A 26,672-nucleotide genomic window follows, 5' to 3' on the forward strand; every position below is an offset into this window, starting at 1 on the left:
CAACCCAGAGTCCCCATTACGCAACTCCCTCTGCCCTCCTCCTCCTCCCACCCCCGAAACCCGCTGCTCCCGACAGTTCCCCCCCCTCCGCCTCCTCCGGGTTTTAAAGGTGCACGCCAAGCCTGCTGGCGTTGGGTAATCGGAAAGCTCCTCCGATTGACGGCGCGCCCGACCTCTCATAAGCCGCGGATTCCCGAAACCCCGCCCCCTCCCTCAGACGCCAGCCAATGGGACGAGGCGGGCGAGGGAGGCGGGCGCCGACGGCCAACCAAACCGAAGCGCGGCGGTGAGGAGCGCTATGACTGACGTAAGTCAACAAAGGTCACGTGCGGCGCCGCGGAGGCGGCCATTGGCTGCGTGGGCCCGGGCGGGGAGGGGAGGGGAGGGGGGGTGGGGGGGGGCGGGGGCGGGTGTCACGGTGGCGGCGTGGGGCTCGCCGTGTGACACAATTACCACAACTTTGGGCAGCGGCTGGGGAAGTTTGCGCGGGCGGCAAACACAGCCCGCGCGGCGGGGCGAGGCGGGGCTCCCCCTCACACCGGCTCCCCGCACCCCTCCGCGCCGGGGCGGGCGGCGCCGCGGCCATGTAAACACCGCTCCGACGCCATCCGCCGCCGCCTCCGCCTCCTCCCCCGAGCCTCCAGCGCTGGGGCTCCCTCCCTCCCTCCTCCCTCCCCCCGCCCTCCTCCTCCTCCTCCTCCTCCTCCTCCTCCGAGCAGCGGGGCTTCCCCCCGCCTCCCTCCCTCTCCCCTCCCTCCCTCCCTCCCTCCCCCTCCCTGCCGGCTGTTGTTGTTGTAATAAAAGTTGTGGTGCGTGTGTGTGTCGGGCACCCCGCCCCGCCCGGCGCTGGGGGGTGTTGGGGGCGCGCAGGGGGGGGGGGGGGGGGTTGCGATCGTGAGTTAATTACGCTGCGTTTCCATGAAATCGTGCGGAGTGTCGCTCGCCGCTGCCGCCGCCTCTGCTGCTCCTTTCGGTGATGAGGAAAAGAAAATGGCGGCGGGGAAAGCGAGCGGCCAGAGCGAGGAGGACTTCGCCAGCTTGACAGCCGAGGAGAGAGAAGCCCTATCCGGTCTCGACAGGTACCCCGCTCCCCACTCCGCCCCGGCCGCCTCCATGTCCCGGCTCGGCCCGCGCTCCCCTCCGCGTCCCCCCCCCTCCCCTGCCCGCGGCTCCCCGCTCGGGAGTGCGTGTGTGCCCGTCTGCGGGGCTCCCAGTCCCCGCCGCCGCGCTCTGCCCGCGCCCCGCCGGCAGCGAGCCCGCCGCCCGCCTGCCCGTGCGGGGGGCTGACTCTCGCTAACGCCTGTGCCTCTCTCCCCTCCCTCCCGCCCCGCTCCCTTCCTGCAGCCGACTCTTCGGATTTCTGAGGCTTCATGAAGATGGCGCCAGAACGAAGGCCTTGCTGTTAAAGGTAAGCGCCAGGCTGGATGTGGAGCGGGCTGGGGGGAGGGGGGGGTAACGGGGGGGGGGGAGGGGAGGGAGTCGGCCCGGCCCCCCCCCCCCCCCCCCCCCCCCCCCCCGTCCGGTCCCCCGGGCCCACACGGTGACCGTGTGCGTGCGAGCGTGCACCCGGGCGCGAGCGTGTGGGGGGGCACCGCCACATCCGCGGGCGCGCACGGCCCCGATCTCCCCCCCGCCGCGTCGCCCCCCGCCGCGGTCTCCACGCGCGTCGCTGCCGCCGTTGCCCCTTCCCCTCCCCCGCGGGAGGGAGCCGAACCGAGCGGGGCGGGTGCGGGACGGAGGGGCTGCGGCCTTGCGGGACTCCGCTACGGACGCTTGGAGCTGGTCCGTCCAGCCCCGGGACGGGAGAGTGCCGGGGCCAGAGCCCGGGTCCGGGAGCGAACGCGGAGCGGCGCGGCGGGGGGAGGGGGGTGCGGGGGGATGGGGGGGAGAGGAGGACGAGGAGGGCGGGGGGGGGAGAGGGGGAGGGCGCGCGCGAGGCGCTGCTGACGTTGGCCTCTCCCCGGACCCTCCCGCGTGATTTTCGCCCCGCGCGGCGGGGGCCGGCGGCTGCGCGTGCCCTGCCCGGCGGCGGTAGCCGGGGGGGGGGGGGGGGGGGGGCAGCCGCCCCGGAGCCGGAGGGAGCGGGGGGGACCGGGGCAGGCGCGGCGCCGAGCGGGTCCCGGAGCCCGCCGCCGAGTGAGTTGTTTACTCCGCGGGCCCGGCTGCCTCCCGCCCGCCGGGTCCTCCCGGCCGAGCACCGCGTTCCGCCCGCCGGGGCCCCCCCCGCCGTCCCCGCCGCCGGGGCGGCTTGGCGGGGAGCGGGGCGGTCCCGCGGGTGGCTGGAGCCTGCCCGGCCCTGTGAGAGAGATGTTTGTTTCTGCGAAAAGTTGTTGGCCCTGTCATTTAGTTAAGTAATGGCTGCTGCTGTCGGCCCAAGATGGCCGGACAGGGAGGAGAAAGCGAGAGGGGGGGAAGGGGGGGGGGTAAACACGAAACAAACACCGGGAACGAATATGCGCGTCGCCCGGAGCGTGCAGCCCCCGGTGAGCGCTGAGGGAAACTCTCCTGCGCGTCGCAAGTTGTTGGTGGGTGCTCTCCCGCTGCGGGCAGGGCGCCTGCAGCCCCGGTGTCCTTATCAACCTGTAGCACGCTCTGCCGCCCGCCCGCCCGTCCGCCGGCGACCGACAAAGGCCGTGCCGGCCGGGCCCCCGCCGCTCGGCTTCACGGGCTGGGCGAGGAGATAAGCGCTCGGGCAGCAGGACGAGCCGAGCTGCTTTCAAACTACCACCCGGTTGGAGCGGGGGGCTGCGCTCTGCTGGTTCCTGCTCCCTGACCTGTTCTGTCGGCAGCGTTGCGTTTGACACTTGGTTCGTCCCATTGTTGTGCCCGTGCTGGATGATGATCTTTTCACGTGAAGAATTATTATTTTTTTTCCTGTTGCTGGTCGTGGTTGAGCTGAAGACCGAACTCTAAAGTGTGCGGAGTTCGGTAGCCCAGGCCCTCACTTTTGTTTGGACGTTGATTTCTGGCATGATTGGAAAAGCTCAATGTCAGGACGTGGGGGGAGGGGGGAGGGATGGAAGAAAAAGCAAGTACGCTTTTCTTTGTGCCTGTATATTAAAAAATCTCGTGGTTGCCTTTTGATTTTCAGAGTGACTTATAAAAGTATTTCTTCCGATAAATCAAAAAGGTAGGGGAGTGACATGTCAGACCAGTTAAGTAGTGTATGTTAACTGTTAGTGGACCGGAATTAATGTCTGCTCTGTGAATGCTGTCGAGGCTATCGGAAATATTACAGAGAATCGTATATGGGATAGGGTTTAGGGATGCCGGATAGAAAATAAAAGCATACGTAATTAGGTCGTCTGTCGCATAACGTCACTAGGTTGAATTTTATTTTGCGTCCTGTAAAATTAAGTAATGTAGGCAGCAATTCAGCATATTAGTTAAGTTGTGAGTCCTTTCTTGCATATAATGCATTGTCTTTTTTATGCTAGTTGATTAAAGTTTTGGTGTATGCAGCCAGCCTGTCTGAGGTGACTGAAATTGTGGGGCATTTTGATAGTGTTGAAGTATAATTCTAGAAATAACACTCCATGTTCTCCTACTGTGTGTATGTATGAATACATGCAGCAAATACTACAAAAAAAACCCCCAACAAGTGTCTTGCAGTTTCACCTTGGTTTTGTGACAGTGTTTTGGACGTTTATAAATTGCATACTAACTCACAAGGCACGTTCTTCATAAAACATGTCTCCGAGAAAGGTGGATTGTTAAGGAGGTTGAGAGATTAAAATGTTACTGTTTAGTGCAGAGGTGTTTTGAGAGAAATTTCTTGGCTTGAAGCAGGTTTGGTTTTGTTTGTGCTTTTTACTTTCAGGGAATGTGCACGTGTTTCAATTACTGTTATTGATAAGTAAGAAGTTGTTATTTTTAAGATGTTAGTTACTTCAACGATTCAGTTTCTGTGTGTGTGAACCTTCATACAGTTTACACTGTAGGGGAAGTTTTAGAGCAATTGGTCTGGCAAATCAATTCCATGTAACAGTTATTTTTATAGTGGAAGGTGCAGCCGTGTGTATGTGCATTTCATTAGTAGGTTTTACAGTGATAGTAACAAAATCTTTCCTTTTGTGCATGGAGCAGCAACAGCTAACAAAGACCCTCGAGTCCATAATTGTGAAATCCTGACTGATTTAAGAATCTACAAGCTGGTGCGTTATAAAGCAATGTGAGATTTATGTGCAAGTATAGCGGGTAAGGAAAACCATTGAGTCATGTTTCCAGACGAATCCTTCACGAAGGCAAAAATTTATTGTTACTCCCCTTGATGAGAGAATAGTACATCTCCTATTGAACCTTTTAAAAAGGCAGGCTGTAGCAACGTCTGTTCTGTGAGTGCCCAACTCTTCCCTGGTTACCTGTGGTTAAGGCGGTAGGAGCAGCTTACGTGACTGAGGAGACTGTCGGGGGAGACGTGAGGTCCTAGGTTGCAAGTGTGGAGGAAACTGCTCCGTTATCCGCACGGGTACTTGTGCAGCGGTGGGCTTCTGTTGTGGGCTGAAATTCAGTGCCTCAGTACCAGGAGATCCAGCTCTGGTTTTTACTGGGTTTCACTTAGCGGGAGGCAGCGTGTTGGCTCAAGCCACTTGCAGACTGACCAGGAGATTTCATGAGGCCTTTGCAGTGGGAGCTCTGGTTTAAAGAAGCCACGCCCTGACAGTTTATTAATAAGAAGAAATCTGGGATCCCTTTCAGGATGAGGGAAGCTTCGTGTTGGAGCTTTAACACAGTCGTGGGTTTTATTCATATTCCAGGTCTGGACTGCAATCCCCCTTTTTTGGTCATTTTGCTTTGTAGGATGTATGGCTGTGCTATGGTGAACTAAACTGAGTCCTGCTCCTGGGTGTAGCAAATCAAGAGAGCGGATAAGACATCAGATCTATACGGTTTTTATGAATTATTGAAGATATAGACTAAAGGTCAGGAATATTGTATTGTTGCTCCGTGTATTGGATATGTGATAAGCCAGAATAAATCAAACTTTCCTGTAATGGTGTGCACGCTGTTAGTATGTGTGACAGAGGACTAGAATTTTCTGTTGCCAAAATTTTTGAATTTATTTTGTAGAAAAGGAGCTTAAAAATTGTAGTTTGCAGCTAGTGTGGTTTTGGGGGAGAGGAGAGGGAAATGGAAAGAGAGGTCACCTTTCAAACTGATTGAAATGCTGAAAATCCGATGTAGGCAGTCTTGTATAGGAGAAAGTGCTCGCTGTTATGCTTCTGTAGTTGACAGGAACATTAACGTAAAGGAGTAAAAAAAAACCCCAAACCAAACCAAACCAAACCCCTGCTGTTACCTTGATGTCTCTTTCTTCCCGGAAGACGTTCTCCCAGGAGGTGAAGCTTAAAGATTACGTGGGGGGGAGGAAGGGGGAGGACATCCATTGTATTAGAAGTGAATTGCAAAGCATTTCCTTTTTCTTTCTTTCTTTCTTCCTTCCCTTTTCTTTTCTTTCAGTGGTACTTCCAGTGTTTAGCCAAAGTTGACTTTCTTTCAGTGACAAACCTTCGTTTCATAAGCTGTAATTATTTGTTTTGTATACAGATTTAGGTTGATGTAGCTGGTCCAGTGTATTTGGTAAGATGCTTGTTAATTCCTATTCAATGATTTTAATCGGTTTGTCATATCCTGTAGACAAAATTTGAAGCATGTTTCTATTTGAAAGTGTTGGTGTTGAAGTCAATTTAAAGAGAGAGGTAGTAGTTCCATGCAAGGTGCTATATTTTGGTCTCTGTGTTACCTCTTATGGTTGTGCAGCCCTTTTGTTTTGCAGCTGATTTTAAAAATGGTGTTTCCGTTGTGTAAAGGCCACGTGTTGACAGAATTAACAAAGCGATTATCTGCGCTTTTGTTACGCGTACAGAATAAGTGCACAGTGACAGTATTCTTTCATCTTTCTTATAATTGTGGGTGTTGCTTGTTTAAAAATAGTTCTGGACAGTGTGACTTAGTATATATTGACTTGGTCCCTTTAGTGTTGACATTAGTGTTAATTTTCTACTAATCTATAATTAAATATCCTCAGTTTTAATTATAATAGACTGCTTGAAAAATTATTATGCAGGAAATAGGTGTAGTAAAGTTACTATTTTAATAACTTTGGAAACGTTTTCGTTTAATTTATTTTCATCAAAATGAAGAAGTATTGCTTTAAAAAGAATTATAGTGTTTGCCTTGTATAATGGCAGTGCTGGGAATTGAGAAACTGGGAATTGGTACCATGAGACGTTTGTAAAGTGTTCCAGGAAGTGAGTAGCCGCTCCAATTTCTGTAAATTTATATCTGAGCTGTTCCTTTATGGTTTTTTAAAAGACATTCTGCATTTCTTGTAATTTGTTTATTATCTAGCGTACTGACTGGTAGTGTAGAACAAGTTGAAGTTGGTTAATATTTTGCAAATCGTGTTATAGGTGGAACTGGTTTTTTAGCCTTTTTTGAAAGTGTCTGGAAGTGGAAAGATTAGAAGTGAAAATATAAAGTGTGTTTCTTGGATAACTGGGACTGATGTATAGTTGTGTTTTTTTTTTTTAAGATCAGTATTTTTCTGTATGCGGTTTGTGCTTGATGTTAATAGGATAGGGTTTTTCAGGATCCAGATAAGGTGTAATGGATGACATTCTATAGTTCATGGTTGTACCGTGTTTATACTTCAAAGGTACAATTACGGTCTATGTGACATTTATGTATCCTGGTACTTGAAGACTTAGTTATAGATTTGCAGTATTTGTATTTCATCTGGTATTAAACCCAACTTTTTTTCTAGTGGACATTACACAGTACTTTTTATGAGATACTTGGCATGTTTTGATACTTGCAAAACTAATGTTCAAGGCGTATTTCTTTAGAATAGTGCTTTTTATTGCTCAAAACATGCATTCTTGAATGTTTTGGATGTTTCTTAAGTTTAAAGTGCAGTGTTGTTACTACTTCTGGAAGGCAAGGAAGTTGATGAAGTTACAAATGTTAACAGTTGTCGTTTGAATAAGTTGATTAAAAGGCAAGGGAGGGCCTCATCTCTGCAAACAACATGCTTTTGCAGGAGTGTAGCTAAGATTGCAGGACGGCTAGCGTATTGGTATTTGCATTTCAGTAAGCTTTACGTTCACTATCAAGAGGCTGTTAATAGGGAATACAATATATGATTTTTCTTTGTCATAGTAACTTTTCGTGTTTTTTATGGAATAAATGTTACATGTTGTAGCTTCTAAGTACTGGTCTACTGAGTCTGGAGGCTGATGTGGTCCATTTGTTTAAGTGATACATATGCATAGACTTAAGATAATTCATGCCCTACTGACTTAATAATCAAACAGACAAGGCGGGCAGCAATTCGGAATGAAGAAGAGAGAGAAGTATTATTGTATTTTAGCAGCTGAGGAATTGAGATTCTGATAAATTACTTAATTTTTGAAAGTGTGAAGAAAACCTCTGGCAAGGATGGAGATGTGGTTGTTTTCCTTCAATTCCATTCCAGTAATTTAACAACTGAAGTCCTTCCATTGATCTATTTGTGCATCATGATACTCGTGGACTCTAGCTTTCAGATTTCTGTACAGGTAATCCCGGGTACTGTATGTGAAAAATAAATAGACAATCTAAAGCTTTTGTCTGTGCATAGTGTTCAGGTGTGCTTTCTGCTCGTGAAAAGCACGGCTCACTGCCTCTTCCCAGCCTTTATAGCTGTTTGTTCACTGTAGTGAGTGGACTTGGTAATTATAGAGGTAGGACTATCTGCATGTGTTGGTACCATCTGAAGTAAGTGTTGAAAGCATCATCTAAAAGCTATACCATATGTTTGTTACACCATTTTAGAAAAGAGTAGATATTTCATACTTGGATTGTGTGTGTAGAACCATTTGTTTTCGTTGCATTAATAAGATGACACAAAATTAAGGAGAGTCATGGAAAATGTTTACGGCTATAAAGTGATTTTATACTGATTAACATTTGTCACAAGACTTTGCAGTACCAGAATTATATGCCATAGCCAACTGTTGTTCTTTATCCCACTGGGAATGAGGGAAACTTACATTCTGTGGAGAAACTAAGCTTTTGTTTCCAGACTTACAAATTAATGAGTTAAACTTCAGGTTGATCTCTGGTTAGTGAATAAATACTGTTCTGCTTGGTTCTCAACTGATGAGATTTTTGGGTAGTGGGAGGGATTTTGGAATGTTTTCAACAGACTGAAATGGAAGAAAATGTGTATATTTGTAGTTTTAAGAATACTAAAACAGTTGTCTACAAACCAGTTACTGCTGTAAAGGGCTTAGATCAGCTCTCCCAGAAATGAATTAAGCAGATGGGCGGTGAGTCTGAGGATAATACATATCTGAACTAGGTGGCAGGTTTTAATATTGGTTCAGATAATTCCAGAAGCTGAGCCATTATTATGCTCATTCTCAGTGCACGTAGATATACAACTTTCAGTTCTTTAGTTTCACACCTGTCTTGTATTTTACGTGTACAACTCATGTTAAGTTACTTTTGTAACTCACTTCTTGGTGAGGTTCTGGAGTGATGGTGTTTGAAGTGTAACATTTGAATAATGTATCTTCACATTTAAAAATTAAAGTGATGCTCATTAAACTTCAGGTCTTTATAGAGACCAGTTGCCTGTCTTTGTTACAAATGTTAACAAAGTTAATCTTGTTCACTACCAGAATACTTCTTTGTAGTTAAAAACAGGCAAAATTGAACTACGTGGTCCTGTATGGAGCCCTGCAGACGGCTGCCACGATTTGTGTAGGTATACCTGAGAGGGTAATCTTGGTACCTTACAGAACTCTTGTTACGAGGAAAGAGAGGAACTGTGTTTGATATGGCCTAATCTGAGTTTGTTGGGCCAGGAAAGCTCTGTAAAGCAAGAGAAAATGGTAAATATTTTATTATATGTTTCAGATTTAATAGAAAGAAAATAAATAGCCATAGTAGTTGTAATTCCTCTTGTGGAAAGGCTGTTTTCAAGACTGGGCTGTTTCAAGACTAGTCTGTTCAGATCTGGTTTTGAAGACTAGTTCTGTTGATGCTGTCAAAAGTAAAGGGCCACTTGACAGTTTGCTTCTGGACCTAATAAAGTTTGTTGAATGGCACATTTTTAAAATGGCCTCTGTCAATATTTTGCAGTGGATCAGGTATTATTCTTGATACTAAGTACTATTCTTTGTATCTAAAGAATGATAGGAAAGTTTTCCTTATGTGGATAAAATACTGTGTTAATGAATAAAAAGCCCCTTAAGCGCGTTTGGGAGTTGAAGAATATTATTTCTGAGATACTTTCACTTTAGAGTATGAGAGGACGCATGGATTACCATCAGAGCTGTTTTGACAAAGTAGCTTCCTTTATGGTTCTTGCATTTGCTACATAGCGTTTGTGGAAGAAGCATGTTGTAATTAAGATGTAGAATTAAGAGCTGATTTACAGTTTTGTAAAGGGAGTGACTAGAAGTGTGTTATGAATTACAGCCAGAACACTATATGTCTACATATGAATTTCCTTTGTGGTGAGTTGTTAAATTAATTGCTGTTTGTTAAAATGGCTTTACTGTGAGAAAAGGAAATGACTTAGTGTTTTGAGGATTATGATTCACTTCTCAATATAGATTGGTTATTAAAGTCTAAAAGTCTAAAGCAGATTGAATTGTGAATGTGCTTTCCATTAAATTTCTGCTTTCATTTTGAGAATTTAAAAATTCTGAACAATTTCAGGACATAATTTTCAGCATTAGTCGAAAGATCCAGTGCAATGGCCTTTAAAATAGAGCCAATAGGTCTCTTTTTTTTTTGGTAGTATTACGTTACTTCCATTGCAGTTACCATTTTAACTTTTTATTTAAGCACTATTTTCGTTATCTTATGATTGGAAAACTTACTTGCACAGGAATATGCAGTAGAATAATGAATTGAAGTCAAGGCTTTAGTTTTATGTATTTTTTGCTCTGGGTAACAGAATTTTGAGTACTCTGTCTCTGTTGCTTGTCATACGTGCTAGTGAAATAATTTTTCGGGCCTGTGTGATGAGTCAGGCTGGAGAACCGATTCAGATCAAAAACAATTTAGTAAAAATGGAGAAACATTAGTTTTGAATAACTGATACTCAAGGTTAGTACTAAGACAACGATTTTAGATTCTAGAAGAGCAAACTTCAGCTTGCTCAAAGCTCAGATGCGAGAGATTCTGTGGGAAGCTTCTATGGAGGACAAAGGAGCTAGCGAGTGCTGGCAGTTCTTCCAGAATGCGCCCCTGGAAGCACAAAAACAGTTCGTCCCCTTTAAAGGTGAGGGAAGTAGGTGGAGCAAGAGACCCCCTTGGCTTAACTGTGAGCTTTTGAGTCTGCTAAAAACCAAAAGAGGAGCATACCAGAGGTGGAAAAGCGGATGAATACCCGTGAGAACTAAAAGAGCATTGCCAGGGCATGCGGAGATGCAGTTAGAAAATCAAAAGCTTAGCTCGAATTGGAATTGGCCAGAGATGTAAAAACCTACAGGAAAGGGTTCTTCAGGTATGTAAACTATGAGCAGAAACAGAAGGAAAATCCTGGCCTGCTGTTGAACCGGAGAGGTGAATTAGTCACTAACAATGCCGAAAAGGCAGAGGTTTTCAACACTTTCTTCACCTCTGTCTTTACCTGAACTGCTGGGCCCCAGGACTTGGGAACAGAAAGCGAGGTTGATGCAAACACAGACCCACCGTCAGTGAAGGTATAGTTGGTATGTGAACTATTACAGGAGCTTGACCCCTACAAATTTATGGGCCCTGACAATATCCACCAAGGGTGTTAAGAGAGCTGTCTGACAGCGTTGCGAGGCTGCTCGCTGTAATCTTTCGAGATGTCGTGGAGATCGGGGGAAGTCCCAGAAGGCTGGAAAGAAGGTTAATGTCACCCCCATCTACAAGAAGGGCTTAAAGGAGGATCTGGGAGATTATAGGCCCATCAGTCTTACTTCAGTCCCTGGGAAAGCTGTAGAATGAATCCTGCTGGGGGCCATCACAAGTCAAATGAAACACGTGATTGGGAAAAGCCAGCACGGATTCACCAAGGCCAAATTGACAAACCTGATGCCTTCTGCGACACAGTAAACTGCCTGGTTGATGTGGGGCAAGTGGTGGACTTTATCTGCCTGGATTTCTCCAAGGCTTTTGGTATGGTTTCATGCAGCCTTCTCCTAGAGAAACTGATGCGTTGCAGTCTAGACAAGTGGTCTGTGCGGTGGGTGGGGAACTGGCTGAGAGGCTGCACGCAGAGGACGGTGGTGGATAGCTCCTTTTCAAATGGGCAGCCTGTCACAAGTGGGGTCCCCCAGGGATCGATGCTGGGCCCAGGGCTGTTTAATATCTTCCTAAGTGATCTGGATGATGGGACTGAGTGTACCCTGATGAAGTTTGCTGATGATACCAGACAGAGTGGGGAAGTGGACACTTCGGAAAGGAGAGCCACTCTGCAGGATGACCTGGATAGGCTGGAAGAGTGGGGTAACAAGAGTCTTATGAAGTTCAGCAAGGACAAGTGTAAAGTCTTGCACCTGGGAAAACATAATCCAGGAGTGCAGCACAGGCTGGGATCCACCTGGCTGGGGAGCAGCTCGGTGGAAAGGGACCTGGGGGTCCGGATGGACAGCAAGCTCAGTGTGAGTGAACAGTGTGCTGCTGCGGAAAAGAAAGCCAGCAGGATGTGGGGTTGCATCAACAAGGGCATCACCAGCAGAGATAAAGAAGTCACTATTCCACTCAGAACTTGTCAGGTCACACCTGCAATACTGTGTTCAGTTTTGGTCCCTGCTATGCAAAATAGATGTGGACAGGCTGGAGAGGGTCCAGAGAAGGGCCACAAAGCTGATCAGAGAACTGCGAAGCTTGCCGTGTGAGGAAAGACTGAGAGAACTAGGTTTGTTCAGCCTTGAGAAAAGAAGGCTTAGGGGAGACCTTGTTACTGTGTTTCAATATTTAAAGAGTGACTGTAAAGAAGATGGCAACTCCTTTCTACAAGAAGTCACATGGAAAAGGGGCGCAGTAATGGGTACAGATTATTCCTGGAGAGATTCTGATTGGACACAAGAGGACAGTTTTTCACAGAGCAATCAGCCGTTGGAATAACCTCCCCAGGGAGGTGGTGGATTCGACACTTTTAAGATTCATCTGGACAGGGTGCTGGGCCATCTTGTCTGCACTGTGCTTTAGCCAAGAAAGGTTGGACCAGGTGATCCTTGAGGTCCCTTCTGACTTGGTATTCTACGATTCTGTGAATACAATTCATTGTGCAGACTCAAGAAGGCGGTACAGGTGCTTTAAGAGAGAGATACTTGGGAGGCTAGGGTGGGTCCTGCTTAGTGTGAGGCTGTTTCTGTAAGGAATGTTTTTAAAACTATTGCTGCAGCAGAAAGGTTTGCTCACTTATTTTCTTACAGGGGATGGGATTACATATATTTTGGAAGCACAAGTTGCCAGGGTTACATTTCTTTTTGGAGAGGAGGGATGGAATGAGCGCAGTGGCCCATCTTCATTACTCTTTCTGAAGGAAGACCTAGTATTTTGTGAAGTTAGTCTGCCACTAGGAGACTTAGGACAGGTTCAGATCTGCACATGTGTGCAGCAGCAGAGAATACCAGAATATATGTGACAAGGACTGCAGAAGCATACAAAGTCTTTTTTATGAAGCTGTTTTATGTCATTATGGACATGGTTCTAAATGAAGGAAAGGTGCTGGGGGATCTAGGTTGAGTACTGAATGAATTATATTTGAACCTATGCCTGCTGAAAATCAGGCCTCCATTTGATTTTGGGTAGAGGAGAAATTAAACAGTTTTCTGGGAAGGTTTTTTGGAATATAGTGTTGTAATAAAAGGAAGAGATCTTCAGTTCAAGGTAGCAGAGGAAAGGTTGAGAAAGGATATTTATAAAATTAGATGTGAGGAAGAGTGGGAAACCAAGGAATTAAATGGGTGACATAGTGATGCAGACAAAATTGGGGTGGGGTGGGGATGGCAGTGGAAATAGTAGTGTATTTATTCTTTCCAGCAGCTACCTGAATCTTGTTCCTGGATACCATCTGCTACTGCTAACTTAAAGTATGCTGGTCCCTGCCTCAAAAGGTTTTAAAAGCGAGGTAAACAGGAACAAAATAGAGATAATAAAACTGCAGAGGGTTTGTGGAGGGTGTGAAAAAGCTTGATAAGAGTTGCATGCTGCAAGTTCTGAATATAGCAGTGCCTCTGCTCTCTCCCATTTTTGAAATAAAAGTAAGGCATGGTAGAAGAAGCTGCTCATTTAACAGAAGTGTTGGCTGCATTGTCTATGTCTTTTACTGCTGCTTTCCTTTTCCCTACTTACCCCCCAAGGAGGGGAAAAGTAAAGAAACCTGCTGCTTCGGCTGTTTCCCCAAGGTGAAAATGAACGCCAAGAACTGTCATGTGTCTGTTCTCATGTCATGTTTTGCTGCCTTTAGATTTGAAGGATAAAGAAAGCTGAGCTAGTGTGGAAGATGTAGGAGGATATGTTAAAAGGGCAAGAAATAAAGTATGGAATTGAAAGCCTGTGTAAGGGAGAATGATGCTGATCTAGGGAATGTAACAGTATAGTTTAATGCAATGAAGTGTAGAAAGAGTGTAAGATAAAGTGGAAGGAGAAGAAAAATGGAGAACATCCATTATAGAACATCATAAAGGATGTCATAAGCAATCTCTGGTAGGAAAGAAAAAGTGGAATGATATTGGGAAGAATAAAGAAGTACAAAAATAGAGTGCATTGGTTGGTAAACTTTAATGGACCTTCTGGGCATGTCAGAAATACAGTAACTAAAGGTAGTTTATACACACCATGGTTCTTAAAACATTAGGTGTTCTTAGTCTTTGATGTGGTGCACAGAAATGTGTTGCTTCTGAGTATTTTTAATCTTGCCTGGGTTTTAATGGTTGGAAAGGCAGAGCTTTTGAATTTATGATTTCATTAACACTTGAACATTATAAATTTTCAAAGATGGGAGACTGCAAAACTCATTGAAAGGCTATCTGAATTCAAGTGTTACCTGTTAAAAAGATCCAACAAATTAGGCTTAAGGGTCTTTTTTGCTTCTTAACCAAATTTCTTCCATTTTTTTGCTTGTTTTTAAGAAGAAATTAGTGTTTATTGGCTCCTTTCTTAATTCAAAGGAAAGGATGACTATAGCTTTTACTTTTTATAATTTCTGAAAAAGAATCTCTAGTTAGAAACTGTTCAGCTAATTTTGAATCAGAACAGTACATACTCCTCTATTCCTTGCTTAAGAGATGGGGAAATAAATTTAAAAAAATGTTGTGCATGAAGACAAAACACTAAGCATTAGATGGTATGAGAGAGATGCGTGTCTGAGCCAGCCTCTTCTGGTGGCTTTATGAAAATCCTCAAATACACCTTTAGCATGGGAGCACACGTAACTTAATTAGCAAGTTAAGTTGTTGTAGTGGAGAGCTTTCTTAAATGTAGTTATGATGTGGAAATTAATAGTTGAAATGGCTTTAATGCCTCTTCTGGTTATATGTGGGGGTGGTTTAGAGCTGGTTATACTTATAGCAGAGTTCATTTTCGTTGCCTAAGTAAGGTGAGATCACAGAGACCATCAGAGTCCATGTTAACTAATGAGCAGAATAAGGTCTCATTTTCAACTTTAAAAGGGCTCTGTTAACTTACAAGTTCGTGTGTTAATAATTTTATTAGTTTTGACAGTTTTCTGGGATTAGGTATACACTGTCCGTCTTTGCTGTCTTGGTTGGAAGTTTTGCTATGTGTAGTCTCAATACAAGACATTTTTAAAAGTTTATTGAATACCAATAATTTGAAAATAATGGTTGATTGGAGTCTGAAAAGGAGAGACACATGTTAAAAAAAACAGAAAGCACAGCAAAAAACTATATATTGTAGTATGGAAATCTGTTGTCGGGGAGGCAGATGTATTTGGGACAATTGGAAGAATTGTGGAAGGTTGTGTAAGGATTCCTTAGATAATTGTGTGTGGTAGGGATATGATTGTTGCGTAGGCCTGTGATGCCTAATCTTGAAGATTGTCTTCAGTTAATCTGGGAATGTAGATGTGTTCCAAACTGTATGAGGAAAAAACTGGAATTGGAATATCGCAATCTATTTATTCCACGCCAGTAAAAATGCTGTCATCTTAAATTGTATTTTTCTTTATCAGTTGATTTTCTTCCACCGTGGCAGCTTGGTTTTTACTTTTGAAGATTTTCCTGTAATGCCTGTTGCAAACTTGAGCTTGGTTGCATTGTGGCCAAAAATCTGAGAACAATGATGACTCCATTATATCCAGTGAGAAAGGAATCTTTTGTACTGCTTACTTTTAATTGCTAATTAAGCTAAGTCCTTGGTAGCTTGAAAGAATGGAATAGTTTATGCCCTCCACTTTAGACCAGTATTTGCTACTCAGTTGTGGAGAATGATGGAAGGGGTGATTTTTATTACGATTTCTAGATGAAAGTGACCTTCCTGAGAAAGTGGATATGGGTAAGAGCACTCATTTTGCACAACAAGCTCTCAGGATTCAGGAAACATGTGGTGCCTGTAGAACTGAGAAGCAGCTTAGGACTTCTGTGCTGCTTGAGAAGGCCTAGCAACACCACCTGCCGCCTCCCAAGCTCTCTATGGATTTTGCCTGACTGCTCTGCTTCAGTTTCTGTATTTAGTGAGTAAAGGTGTTTCAGATTGTCCAGACAAGCAGCAGGGATCTTCTACAGAAAGCCTGTTCATATTTAGAGATTGTTTTAGTCTTGATTTTTATTTTTTTAAGCTATGAGGTTGGAGTGAAGCTTCCTTAATAGTGCGGCACTGGTTCCAATGCATTAGAACTCATTTATTTTAAAGATCCTTCGGTACAGGTAGGTAGGGATTTTCTAACAACGGGAAACTGTGCCTCAAGAGGAGTGGGTAATGATAGAGGTGTCTGGTGCGCACGTTTGGAGGAGAAATCCCCCGTGTGCCCGGCGCCGCAATAAAGAATACCTGCTTAACAGTATACATTGTACTGTTAGGTTTTTCCTACCGGATCTTCGAATCAGTAAGCAGATATGCAGATTTACCGATGGAAACAGGAAGACAAGTTCAACTACAGGTCATTTCCCAACTTTTTCCTCAGGGCTTTTTCACTTCCACAATCAGAACTCAGAAATGGAACAAACTGATTCAAAGCAATTTATTAATGACTAGCTTAAGGTCTGTCAAGTTTCAGACAGCTGGAAAGGAGGACGAACACATTGCTGCTCCAGTGACTTCATTTTCACAATTTTTCTGTAGTATTAGAGAACCTTTCCAGGCTTTTGTTGTGTCATTGCTGAAATTCATTAACTTGTATGTTCTCGTAAAAAGATTACCTGTTTAACTTAGCACCTTGTTTGCCAGTGAATCCCTTTTCTAAATAAAATTTAAAAATTACTGAAGAGTAGTAGCTATCAGTACCTGTACATATTGGTACCTGGGTTTCAGAACAAGTGTACTGTCACATTCAGTTAACCTCTTTGTGTTTATGTTCACACTTGGATCTTAGTAGGACAGTAGTCTCTGCTGCTGTAGCTGTGCTAGCATTTTCTCTGCCTCGGCAATCCCCACATAGTGTATGCTGACAGAAGTTGTTCTGTTAGCATCATTGCGCTGTTACGTGCAATGTTAGAAACAAAACCTGTTAGAGCTCTCTACTGTTACCCTAGTCGGAGGATTGAACCAAGGTATATGATTTTTTTCTTACCCTAGCATATAAGCAAATAGAATATGATAGAGCTGATTTCTGTTAAACAGCAATGCCGTCTGTAGCTGTGGCCTTCCTGTGCTGTTGTGATATTAATACTGCTATTAATTTCAGTTTTCAATATCTTCCATGGTGTCTAAAGAACGGAAAGTTCCATTCGGCCTTAAATTTTGTTGCAAGTAATGTAATTTAGAGCCCAGGTCAATGTGATCTTGCTATTTGTTATCTCAAATGACCAGAAAAACTATGTGATGTTGTACTGTACCATGATTGCGCAGGATTTGACTCTGGTTAGAACAGAATATTCTCTAGATTAAAACTATTCTGAAGTGGTAGCTTTTACGGAAAGAAACATTTTTCAGAGCCATTGCTTTTTATCCTTAATAAAAGGCATATCACAAGTTAAGTTCTTTGTTGCAGCTGCTGTATGAACTTACATTTTAATTATAAGCTACTATGTTTTTCCTTGTTTTTTAACTTGGTTTGGACAAAACATTCGAAAATACACTTTTTGGATTAAATCTGCAATGTAGGAGAAAATGGTTAGTGTTAACTAGATGGTAGGTAGAAGAACATTATTAAACAACACATACATTCTTAAGATGATGCAATATTTGTGTAACTTCATATTGCTTGTTATATTGGTAATTCATTTAAGTAGAACAAATTCATTTAGAAATGAAAGAACAGACACTAAATGAGTAGAGCAGGTACCATGATACTGCCTCTCTTTCCACAATCAGATAAGGGAATTAAATTGCTACTTCTGAATAATTTCGTGTCTTAATGTAAAGGTAAGTTGTGTTACTGCTTGAAATGCACATTAAAAATGAAATGTTGGGTTTTCTTCCTTCACATGCATTAAAATTTTGGCATTTGATTATCCTTTTGGTTGGACCTCTTGCTTTGCATGTAGAACTTAAAGGAAAATTCCGTTAGCTTTGGAGAAGGGGTACCTCTTGGGAAACACTGTTGCAGAGCACTTGCTCGGGGGATTGAGCTGAAATGAAAGGTGACATTTCCATTGCGAAGTGGCATTTGCTGCAGAAAAGTGCCTGTGAAGTTGCACTTACGTGTCTCTATGAAGCTGTAGTTCTGTCTAAGTTGTATTTTCTTTGGCTGGTTAGAAACAGTTAAAGCTTAAAACTCCGTTGCTTGTGTAATGTTGGCCGCCTAACCTCTCCAGCACGATAACCGATTCTTTTTTGTGTGCGTGTATCCCCATCATTCCCCCTCATGCAGCATTTCTAGCTCTGCTTATCTTAAATTCTGCATGTACCTAGCCCCCTGTCATGTAAATGTCGTGATGTGTGAGGTGTCGGTCCTAAGTTTGCACGTAGTGATATATATGAAAGGGTGTGGGTGAGGGGAAGGTATCATTAACTTTAGAAAAATTAGTTTCAAACAGTGTTTATCTTCAGTATTACTGTTTAAATTCTCCACCTTTCCTTAAGTCTACTGTTATGCTTTTCAACTAGTGTGTGAATGAATATGCAAAAAGAACCTAAGTAATTGTGGTAATAGCACTTTTTAATATACACATATATTTTAGAATGATCCTCAATAATTTTTTCTTGGATGCTATAATGCAATTGTCCAGTGTTTTATTTCTATGCATGTAGACTGCATTATCTGCAGGGAAATACCTTTAGTATCAGCTACTTTTATGCAGGCAGTTTGTAAAAGCCTTCAATTTTTGACTAGTGTTATGTCTGAGCGCTCAGAGGTTTGAGTTGTCTTCTGTGTTCTTAGTTAATGAAATTTTGAGACCTCATGCCCTATAAGCGTATCTGAAACCTCAAACCTTATAGGCATATCTGAACCACTGCAAAAGCTTTGTAGATAAGGTTACCTAGAACTTTCTCCAGTGAGCTGAATTTAACTGCCCTGTGAGACTATGCCATATGTAACAGGTCTAAGCCTTGGAAGTAGTTTTACATTTACTTTCTGGAAGGAAAAATAACAGAAAGTGTGTGATTGGAATGGGAGGAGGGAAGAAAGGGCAGACGGATAACAGCAGACCGTGGGTAGTGGGAAGATTTCTAACACAGGAAGGAGTAAGTAGTTGAATAGTTTTTCTGGAGGTGTCTCAGCAAGGCAGGGAAGACAGCCCAGGTATGCAGCAGGGTTGGCCGTAGCATATAGCTTGGGCCACATAATTAAGTCAGGAAGTTACATGCGTACCTTCTGCCACATGTCTGAAACTACTCAGGACCTATTAATTGTGCACTTTATGTGTAGGCCTCTGAAATACGAAAGGTTTTGCTTCCGTCAGGCTGTACGGCAGGTGAGGGAAGGGAGATCACAGCATGGAGAAGGCTTGCAATGCTGAACTTGGGTTAAGAAGTACACCTTACAGTGGCATCATTTTTTGGTCTTGAGGCAGCACTAAATTGCAAACCTCTTGTAGCAGAGTGGTGTTTGGTATTTGCCTCACCTGCAAACCTGTGTGTCAGATAGAAACTGACCAGTTAATTGCATCTGGCACGTGAGGTCATGGAGCAGGTGAGTGCCAGTGGTTGTAAAGGAGTCCTGGAAATCAATGAGATAAAGTCCATCTTTTTGGGGGGTGTTTTGAATGCACAGCTCATAAGTCCTTTTAAACTGTAACAGAGTTTTCAGGAGGGGAGAGGGATATTTGAGAATCACACCATATCCTTTAGCTAGTGATGGCTTTGCTGTACGCAGTCCCCCTGGAATACAACTACTCTGATTGTTGCAGTAAGAGAAAGGACTGTTTCTTTTGTCCTTCCCTTCCCTTGCAAATCCAGAGTTAACAGCACATAATTTTGGTTTATGCAGTGAACTTCATTTTGTGGTATCTTCTGTCCTTCCAGACTGGTCTAGTAAGACTTTTAAAACCAGCGAATGAAATTGTTGTGCCTGTGGACATAACTTTATAACTCTGATGTCCATGAGTGACATTCCATCTTTTCAGGTCTGTAATGTGCATGTGCTCATTTTGCCACTGTCTGCAACTGAAGGCCAGCTGCCTGTGGCATTCCTTTAGCTCAGTTCTTAAGCTGCTTTCCAGGAAGACTCAGCTCTGCTTTTTTCTGAACTTGTTTTTTTTCCCGTACCCGATGATCTACCTTCCTTCACCAACTTTGAGGTTTGTATGTCACCGTTGCCTTACGCAACTGCTGATGGTTGTAGTGGCTTAGGTGTCCCTGAACCTTCCTCCTGCCTGTACAAGACAGTGCTAAGTAAATCGTTGTGGTTTTCTTGAGGCATAGAAGTGGTCTTTCATTTGATCATGTTAGCAGTCAGGCTTACAACATTTCTCAAGAGGAAGTCTTTCTACAGTGCATCACTACTAATATAACAATTCATGCTTTTTTGCTTCGTACCTTGACTGTAGAGTACAGTTTCCCCTAATGCAGGTAAAGTACTAACAGCTGCTTCCTAGTGACTATTGTCAGTTCTTTGTGGACAGAACTGTGGTTACATGTATTTCCTGTTTTCAGGATGTTATTTAGTTGCTTCAAGCCTTCTGGAAAGCCTCATGCAAGATTCCACTTGCAAGCAAAACTATGTGTTAAATTTTATTGACAAAGGTCTTTTCACTTGGTATTTTTATACTTAGCATGTCACCTTGAAAACCTGTTTCACCAACCTAGAGCTACAGTTTCTATTTAAAAGGTGTGCTACGCTTTCAGGTAAACTGTATAAAAATAGTGATAGTGATACCACTATCCATAGCTTTCACTGTAGTCATACAGCTGTAGTTTTAAACAATGATAGCTTTTTGATGGTGAAAGCAAGTAGTAGCATTAGGACATAAATACTGAAAATAGCACTTTCCAAATTTTAAAATACGAAGCCAGATTTAGACTTGGGTTGATGAAAATGGATAGTACATTAGTTGTTGATTCTGGAGTCCTGAACAAAAATGACAGCAGAATCCAACAGTAATGCTGTGTTTTGCTGAATCTGTTTCTTCTTTTGTCATTTGCTTCTGGTCTTGTTGGTAAAACTTCTGTTCTGGAGAGAAAAATTGGCATTCATGGGCTTTATGAGAACTAAGAACGTTTCAAAATAATAGATGACCATGGCTGTTTATATGTATTTTGGAAAAAAAAAGTAAGTCTGAGTTAGAAGCCTACCAACTAGATAAATGACGCAGCAGAAAGCAAATTGCATCCGTTTATCCATTTGAATGTGGGTGGAGGGAACATCTTTGGAAAAAAACTGCTGTGAACAATTACTTGGAAATACTGCTTTCAGAGAACTTGAGACGGTAGCTTAGCATTATAAAACTTTTTTAAAACACCCTTTCTAATGTAACCACCATGATTCCTGAACACCTGTTTTTCTTGTAGCATATTATTGATAGCTCTTAAAGTGAAAGAGCTGTTCATTTTTTGGTACTATGCTATGGGTGGCAATCAGTGTTTGGCATGAGACATCCAACGTTATTTAAAAAGTAAGATCCAGTCTCATTTCTGTTGCTGTTTGGCTTTGGGGGGAGAGCGTTGGGGTTTTTTAATTGTTTGTTTGTTTGTTGCCTCTTTAAATGGTTTGTTAACAGAAAGTTATGAATAACCCGTGTGTTTTTTTTTTTTGGCTTCAAAGCCATTTTAATTTACTATATAAAGTTTTGGAAGCATATCACAGAGCATGTAATGCTGCTGACTTTTGGTAAATGTTCTTAATTTTTACTGTTTCATTTTTATTTTCTGGGAAGTTGCTAAAATAAAACTTTTCTCCAAATTCAGGCGAAGATTATTTCACAAGTGAGTTTTGAGAAGCAGTTGCCTTTGTCTAAAGGAAAGCTAGTTTGTATGAGGACAGGAAGCCTCAGTTGCAATGGTAGGTGTTACTGACATACCTGCAGTATTAGTACTTGTCTTTAGTTAGAGTAATGCTGAAGCTAAGGCCAAAATGTAATCTGAAAGACCATAATAGGTGGGTTTAGTTCATAATAAATATATCTGCGGAAAAATTGCATTCCTTCATTAATTAAAATTTAAAATGAAGATTCTCTGGAGAGAATCCAAGCATGGAATCCCACATGTATTTATGGTGTCGAAGCTGACCAGATTTCAGATATTGTCTGTGGGTTTTGGGTCTGTAGTTACACTCTCCATTTACAAACAGTGTGTTTGCTTCCTATCTGGGCAGTGGGGATGCTGTAGTTCAAAACCTTAAGAACTTAGTTCAATATTTTACCCAAGCTTTCCCAAATACTTTTATCCAGAAGTGCCTCAAGGGCATAAGCCCTTTGTTTCACAGTTTATCTCTTTATAGTAAGTAATTGGTGTTGGTCTGTCACACTCAGAAACTGCTTTCAGAAATCCCGTGCAGAGTCTTTTAGAGAGAACACGAAAGAATACATAGGTTTACATGAGAGTTTCCAGCAGTTTTTGAAGCCTGTCCCTTTATATTGCAGCTGGTTATGTCACAGTTACATAGATACAGGTAATGTCATTACATGTATGAAAATTGCTGTCTTAAAACTGATTAAAAGAGTACTTAAAAGTACTGTTTTGCCTGTACTGTTTCCATTTCAATACTATGCAAGATCATAATTTTCTGATTCTTCAAATCCTTTTTAAAATTTTCAGTCTAAATTTAGACACATTTGTTTGTCTGTTAATGTTGTTAGGCTGAAACAGATTTTCTCTTTCCCTCGTGTTTTGTCCTGTTGATACTTGTAGAGAATAGACATACCTAGCTTTTGATTTGCCAAGCTAAAGAATTCGAGCTGTTTTGACTTCCTTTTGCAAGAGAGACTCTTCTTGTTTCCTCTTATCCCTGCAGTTCTCTTCTGAATTTGAGTGTATCTTTTCTGAACTTGGAGAAATTTTATAGAATGCTGTAGATAAATCTGCTGAGATGGTATTAATATTTCTGATTTTAGAACAGGTTACTCCCTGACTCTTTTACTGCGAGAGCTTGGAAGCATCAACTAAAACTAGCAGTAAGAAAATTCAGAACAAAGGAAAGATGGTTCCTTGCAGTTAATCTGTGGATGCAGCACTAGACTGACTATTAGTCTGATTTACCACGGTCATCTTATTTTATCTTTGGAAATTTATCCTTTGTTGAACTCCAGAATTGTGTATACTTTTTTAATCTGCTTTAGGTTGGCAGCATAGACTCATCTTGGTTTGTTGCTTCATAATCAAATAATTAAAGTACTTGAGGTTTTTTTGAGTAATTTTAATAAGCCTGTTGCAGAGTTCAGCATCTCATATGGCTGTATAATGTTTTACTACTACATGCCTGATAGATTTACCTTTGAAAAATCCATCTGTGGCGTGCTGATGGGTGTGTTTTTAAACTGTCATGTCTTCACCTCAGTTATAGTTGAGAGACCTAAAATAATACTGTAAATTCACTCCGAAGGCCAATATCGTATCACTGCAAATTATGGAGATAATGATAGCCTACCACCAATAAGTGTACTTAAAAGGTGAACTACTGGAATATTATATTGAATTTTGTGCTGTTTGGACACTACTAAATACCTGTGAAAAATGGGTCTTACGTAGAGCTTAGTCTGACTTCCAGAGAAAACGACAGCATGTTGAACTGTATGTGAAACAACTGCAGGAGACTGTGATCCTCAGTTTCAAATCTCACTCCATTAATATACAGAAAGAATAAATTTTGACAAATTTGTTTACGCCTGCTGCATATTGTGCAGTGTAACTGTACTGTTCAGTGTTACCGCAATAAGGAGAATGGAATTGAAGTTCTGCTCCTTTAAGTCTGCCTGGGTGTGAGAGGGACTAGCATAAAGTTAGCAGCCAAGTCTTTACATCTGGAGAGCCAGGGAAATAAAATTAACGAGAGCTGAAAACTTGATTTTAATATTCTACAAAGACTTTCAAGTTATCTCACAGAAAAAAAAGTTTCAAACATATTCACAGAGTCACAGAATGGCAGGGGTTAGAAGGACCTCTGGGGATCATCTAGTCCAACCCCCCTGTCAGAGCAGGGTCGCCTAGACCAGGTTGCACAGCAACTTCTCCAGGTGGGCTTTGAATATCTCCAGAGAAGGAGAATCTACAACCTCTCTGGGGCAGCCTGTTCCAGTGCTCCGTCACCCTCAAAGCAATGAAGCTCTTCCTCGTGTTCAGCTGGAACTTCCTGTGCTTCAGTTTGTGCCCATTGCCCCTTGTCCTGTCGCTGGGCATCTCTGAAAAGAGCTTGGCCCCCTCCTCTTGACACCCACCCTTAAGAAATTTATAAGAATTTGTAAGATCCCCTCTCAGTCTTCTCCAGGCTAAACAAGCCCAGTTCCCTCAGCCTTTCACAGAATCACAGAATCACAGAATAGTAGGGGTTGGAAGGGACCTCTGTGGGTCATCTAGTCCAACCCCCCTGCCAAAGCAGGGTCACCTACAGTAGGCTGCACAGGATCTTGTCCAGGCGGGTCTTGAATATCTCCAGAGAAGGAGACTCCACAACCTCCCTGGGCAGCCTGTTCCAGTGCTCCGTCACCCTCAGAGGGAAGAAGTTCTTCCTCATGTTCAGACGGAACTTCCTGTGCCTCAGTTTGTGCCCATTGCCCCTTGTCCTGTCACTGGGCACCACTCAAAAGAGTTTGGCCCCATCCTCCTGACCCCCACCCTTCAGATATTTGTAGGCATTTATAAGGTCCCCTCGCAGCCTTCTCTTCTTCAGGCTGAACAAGCCCAGTTCCCTCAACCTCTCCTCATAGGAGAGATGCTCCAACCCCCTCATCATCCTCGTAGCCCTCCGCTGGACTTTCTCCAGTAGCTCCTCATCTTTCTTGAACTGGGGAGTCCAGAACTGGACACAGTACTCCAGATGGGGCTTCACTAGGGCAGAGGGGAAGGACAACCTCCCTCGACCTGCGGGCCACTTTCTTCTTAATGCACCCCAGGATACCATTGGCCTTATTGGCAATCAGAGCACACTGCTGGCTCATGGTCAACTTGTCGTCCACCAGGACACCCAGGTCCCTCTCCACAGAGCTGCTCTCCAGCAGGTCCGCCCCGAGCATGTACTTGTGCATAGGGTTGTTCCTCCCCAGGTACAGGACTCTGCACTTGCCCTTGCTGAACTTCATCAGGTTTCTCTCTGCCCAAGTGTCAGCAAGACCTGGACAGGCTGGAATGGCAGCACAGCCTTCCGATGTATCAGCCACTCCTCCCAGTTTTGTGTCATCAGCAAACTTGCTGAGGGTACACTGTGTCCCATCATCCAGATCATTGATGAGTAAGTGGAACAAGACTGGGCCAAGTACTGACTCCTGGGGAACCCCACTAGTTACAGGCCTCCAATTAGACTCTGCGCCGCTGATGACAGCTCCCTGAGCTCTGCCATTCAGCCAGTTCTCAATCCACCTCACTGTCCACTCATCCAGCCCACACTTCCTGAGCTTCCCTAGGAGGATGCTATGGGAGACTGTGTCAAAAGTCTTGCTGAAGTCGAGGTAGACAACATCCACTGCTCTCCCCTCATCCACCTAGCTGGTCACGCCATCGCAGAAAGCTACCAGATTGGTCAAGCATGATTTCCCCTTGCTGACCACTCCTGATAACCTTCTCTTCTTCCACTTGCTTAATGATGACCTCCAGAACAAGCTGCTCCATCACCTTTCCCAGGATGGAGGTGATGCTGACCGGCCTGTAGTTCCCTGGGTCCTCCTTCTTGCCCTTTTTGAAGATTGGAATGACATTGGCTTTCCTCCAGTCCTTGGGCACCTCTGCTGTCCTCCAGGACCTCTCAAAGATGATGGAGCAATGACATCCGCCAGCTCCCTCAGCACTCGTGGGTGCATCCCATCGAGGCCCATGGATTTGTGGGTGTCCAGATTGCTTAAATGATCCCTCACGCAGTCCTCCTCAACCAATGGAAGATCATCCTTTCTGCAGGCTTCCTCTCTTACCTCCAGGGCCTGGGATTCCTGAGGGCTGGCCTTAGCATTAAGACTGAAGCTAAGAAGGCATTCAGTAACTTTGCCTTCTCTGTATCTGCCATCACCTGGCCACCCACCTCGTTCAGCAGCAGCCCCACATTCTTCCTAGTCTTCTGTTTGCTGCTGATGTACTTGAAGAAGCCCTGCTTGTTGTCCTTGACATCCCTCGCCAGATTCAATTCCAGGTGGACTTTATAGCCTTCCTCGTTGCTTCTGTGCATGCTCTGACAGTGTTCCTGTACTCCTCCCAAGTGGCCTGCCCCTCTTTCCACATTTCACAGACCTTTTTCTTCCATTTGAGTTCTGCTAGAAGCTCCTTGCTCATCCATGCAGGTCTCCTGCCTCCTTTGCTAAATTGCAAGGGGGATGCACTGATCCTGAGCATGGAGGAAGTGATGCACAAACAGCAACCAGCACTCTTGGACCGCCCTGCCTACTAGAGTCCTGACCCACGGAAGTCCTCAAAGTAGCTCATTGAAGAGGCCAAAGTTAGCTCTCCTGAAGTCCAAGGTTTTGATCCTACTTACTGCCCTGCCTCCTCCACGCAGGATCCTGAACTCCACCATCTTGTGGTCACTGCAGCTGAGGCTGCCTCCAACCTTCACATCCCCAACAGCCCATCTCTATTTGTCGGCACAAGGTTCAGCAACACACCTCTCCTCATTGGCTCCTCCACCACCTGCATCAAAAAGTTATCAGTACTCTGTAGGAACCTCCTGGGCTGCATGTGCCTGGCTGTGTTGTCTTCCCAGCAGATGTCAGGGTGGTTGAAGTCCCCCCATGAGGCTACTTTCAGCTGTCTGTAGAAGGCCTCATCAACTTCCTCCTCCTGGTTAGGTGGCCTGTAGTAAACACACACAACAGTATCACCCACATGAGCCTGTCCCTTAATTCTTAGCCATAAGCTCTTGACTTGTTCTTCATCCGCCCCGAGACAGAGCTCAATACATTGAATTTGCTCCCTCACGTAAAGAGCAAGTCAACCACCTTGCCTTGTTGGCCTGTCTTTCCTAAAGAGTGTGTAGCCGTCTATGACAGCATGCCAGTCAC

At 44.1% G+C, this 26,672-nt stretch overlaps 1 protein-coding gene across 15 annotated transcripts in view; it reads left to right on the plus strand.

Moving 5' to 3' along the window:
• Positions 1–450: 450 nt before the first annotated feature.
• KDM6A (lysine demethylase 6A) overlaps positions 451–26,672 on the plus strand; it is a 171,390-nt gene continuing 145,168 nt past the window's right edge. For all 15 annotated transcript variants that reach the window (XM_075430978.1, XM_075430989.1, XM_075431023.1 and 12 more), the window contains exons 1-2: positions 451–1,079; positions 1,345–1,408. In XM_075430978.1, coding sequence (XP_075287093.1) covers positions 919–1,079; positions 1,345–1,408 — 225 coding nt within the window. In that variant the 5' untranslated portion in view covers positions 451–918. The remainder of the gene's footprint in view (positions 1,080–1,344; positions 1,409–26,672) is intronic.

This window comes from Opisthocomus hoazin, chromosome 1 (genome assembly GCF_030867145.1).
Source record: "Opisthocomus hoazin isolate bOpiHoa1 chromosome 1, bOpiHoa1.hap1, whole genome shotgun sequence".
NCBI classification, from domain to species: Eukaryota; Metazoa; Chordata; class Aves; order Opisthocomiformes; family Opisthocomidae; genus Opisthocomus; species Opisthocomus hoazin.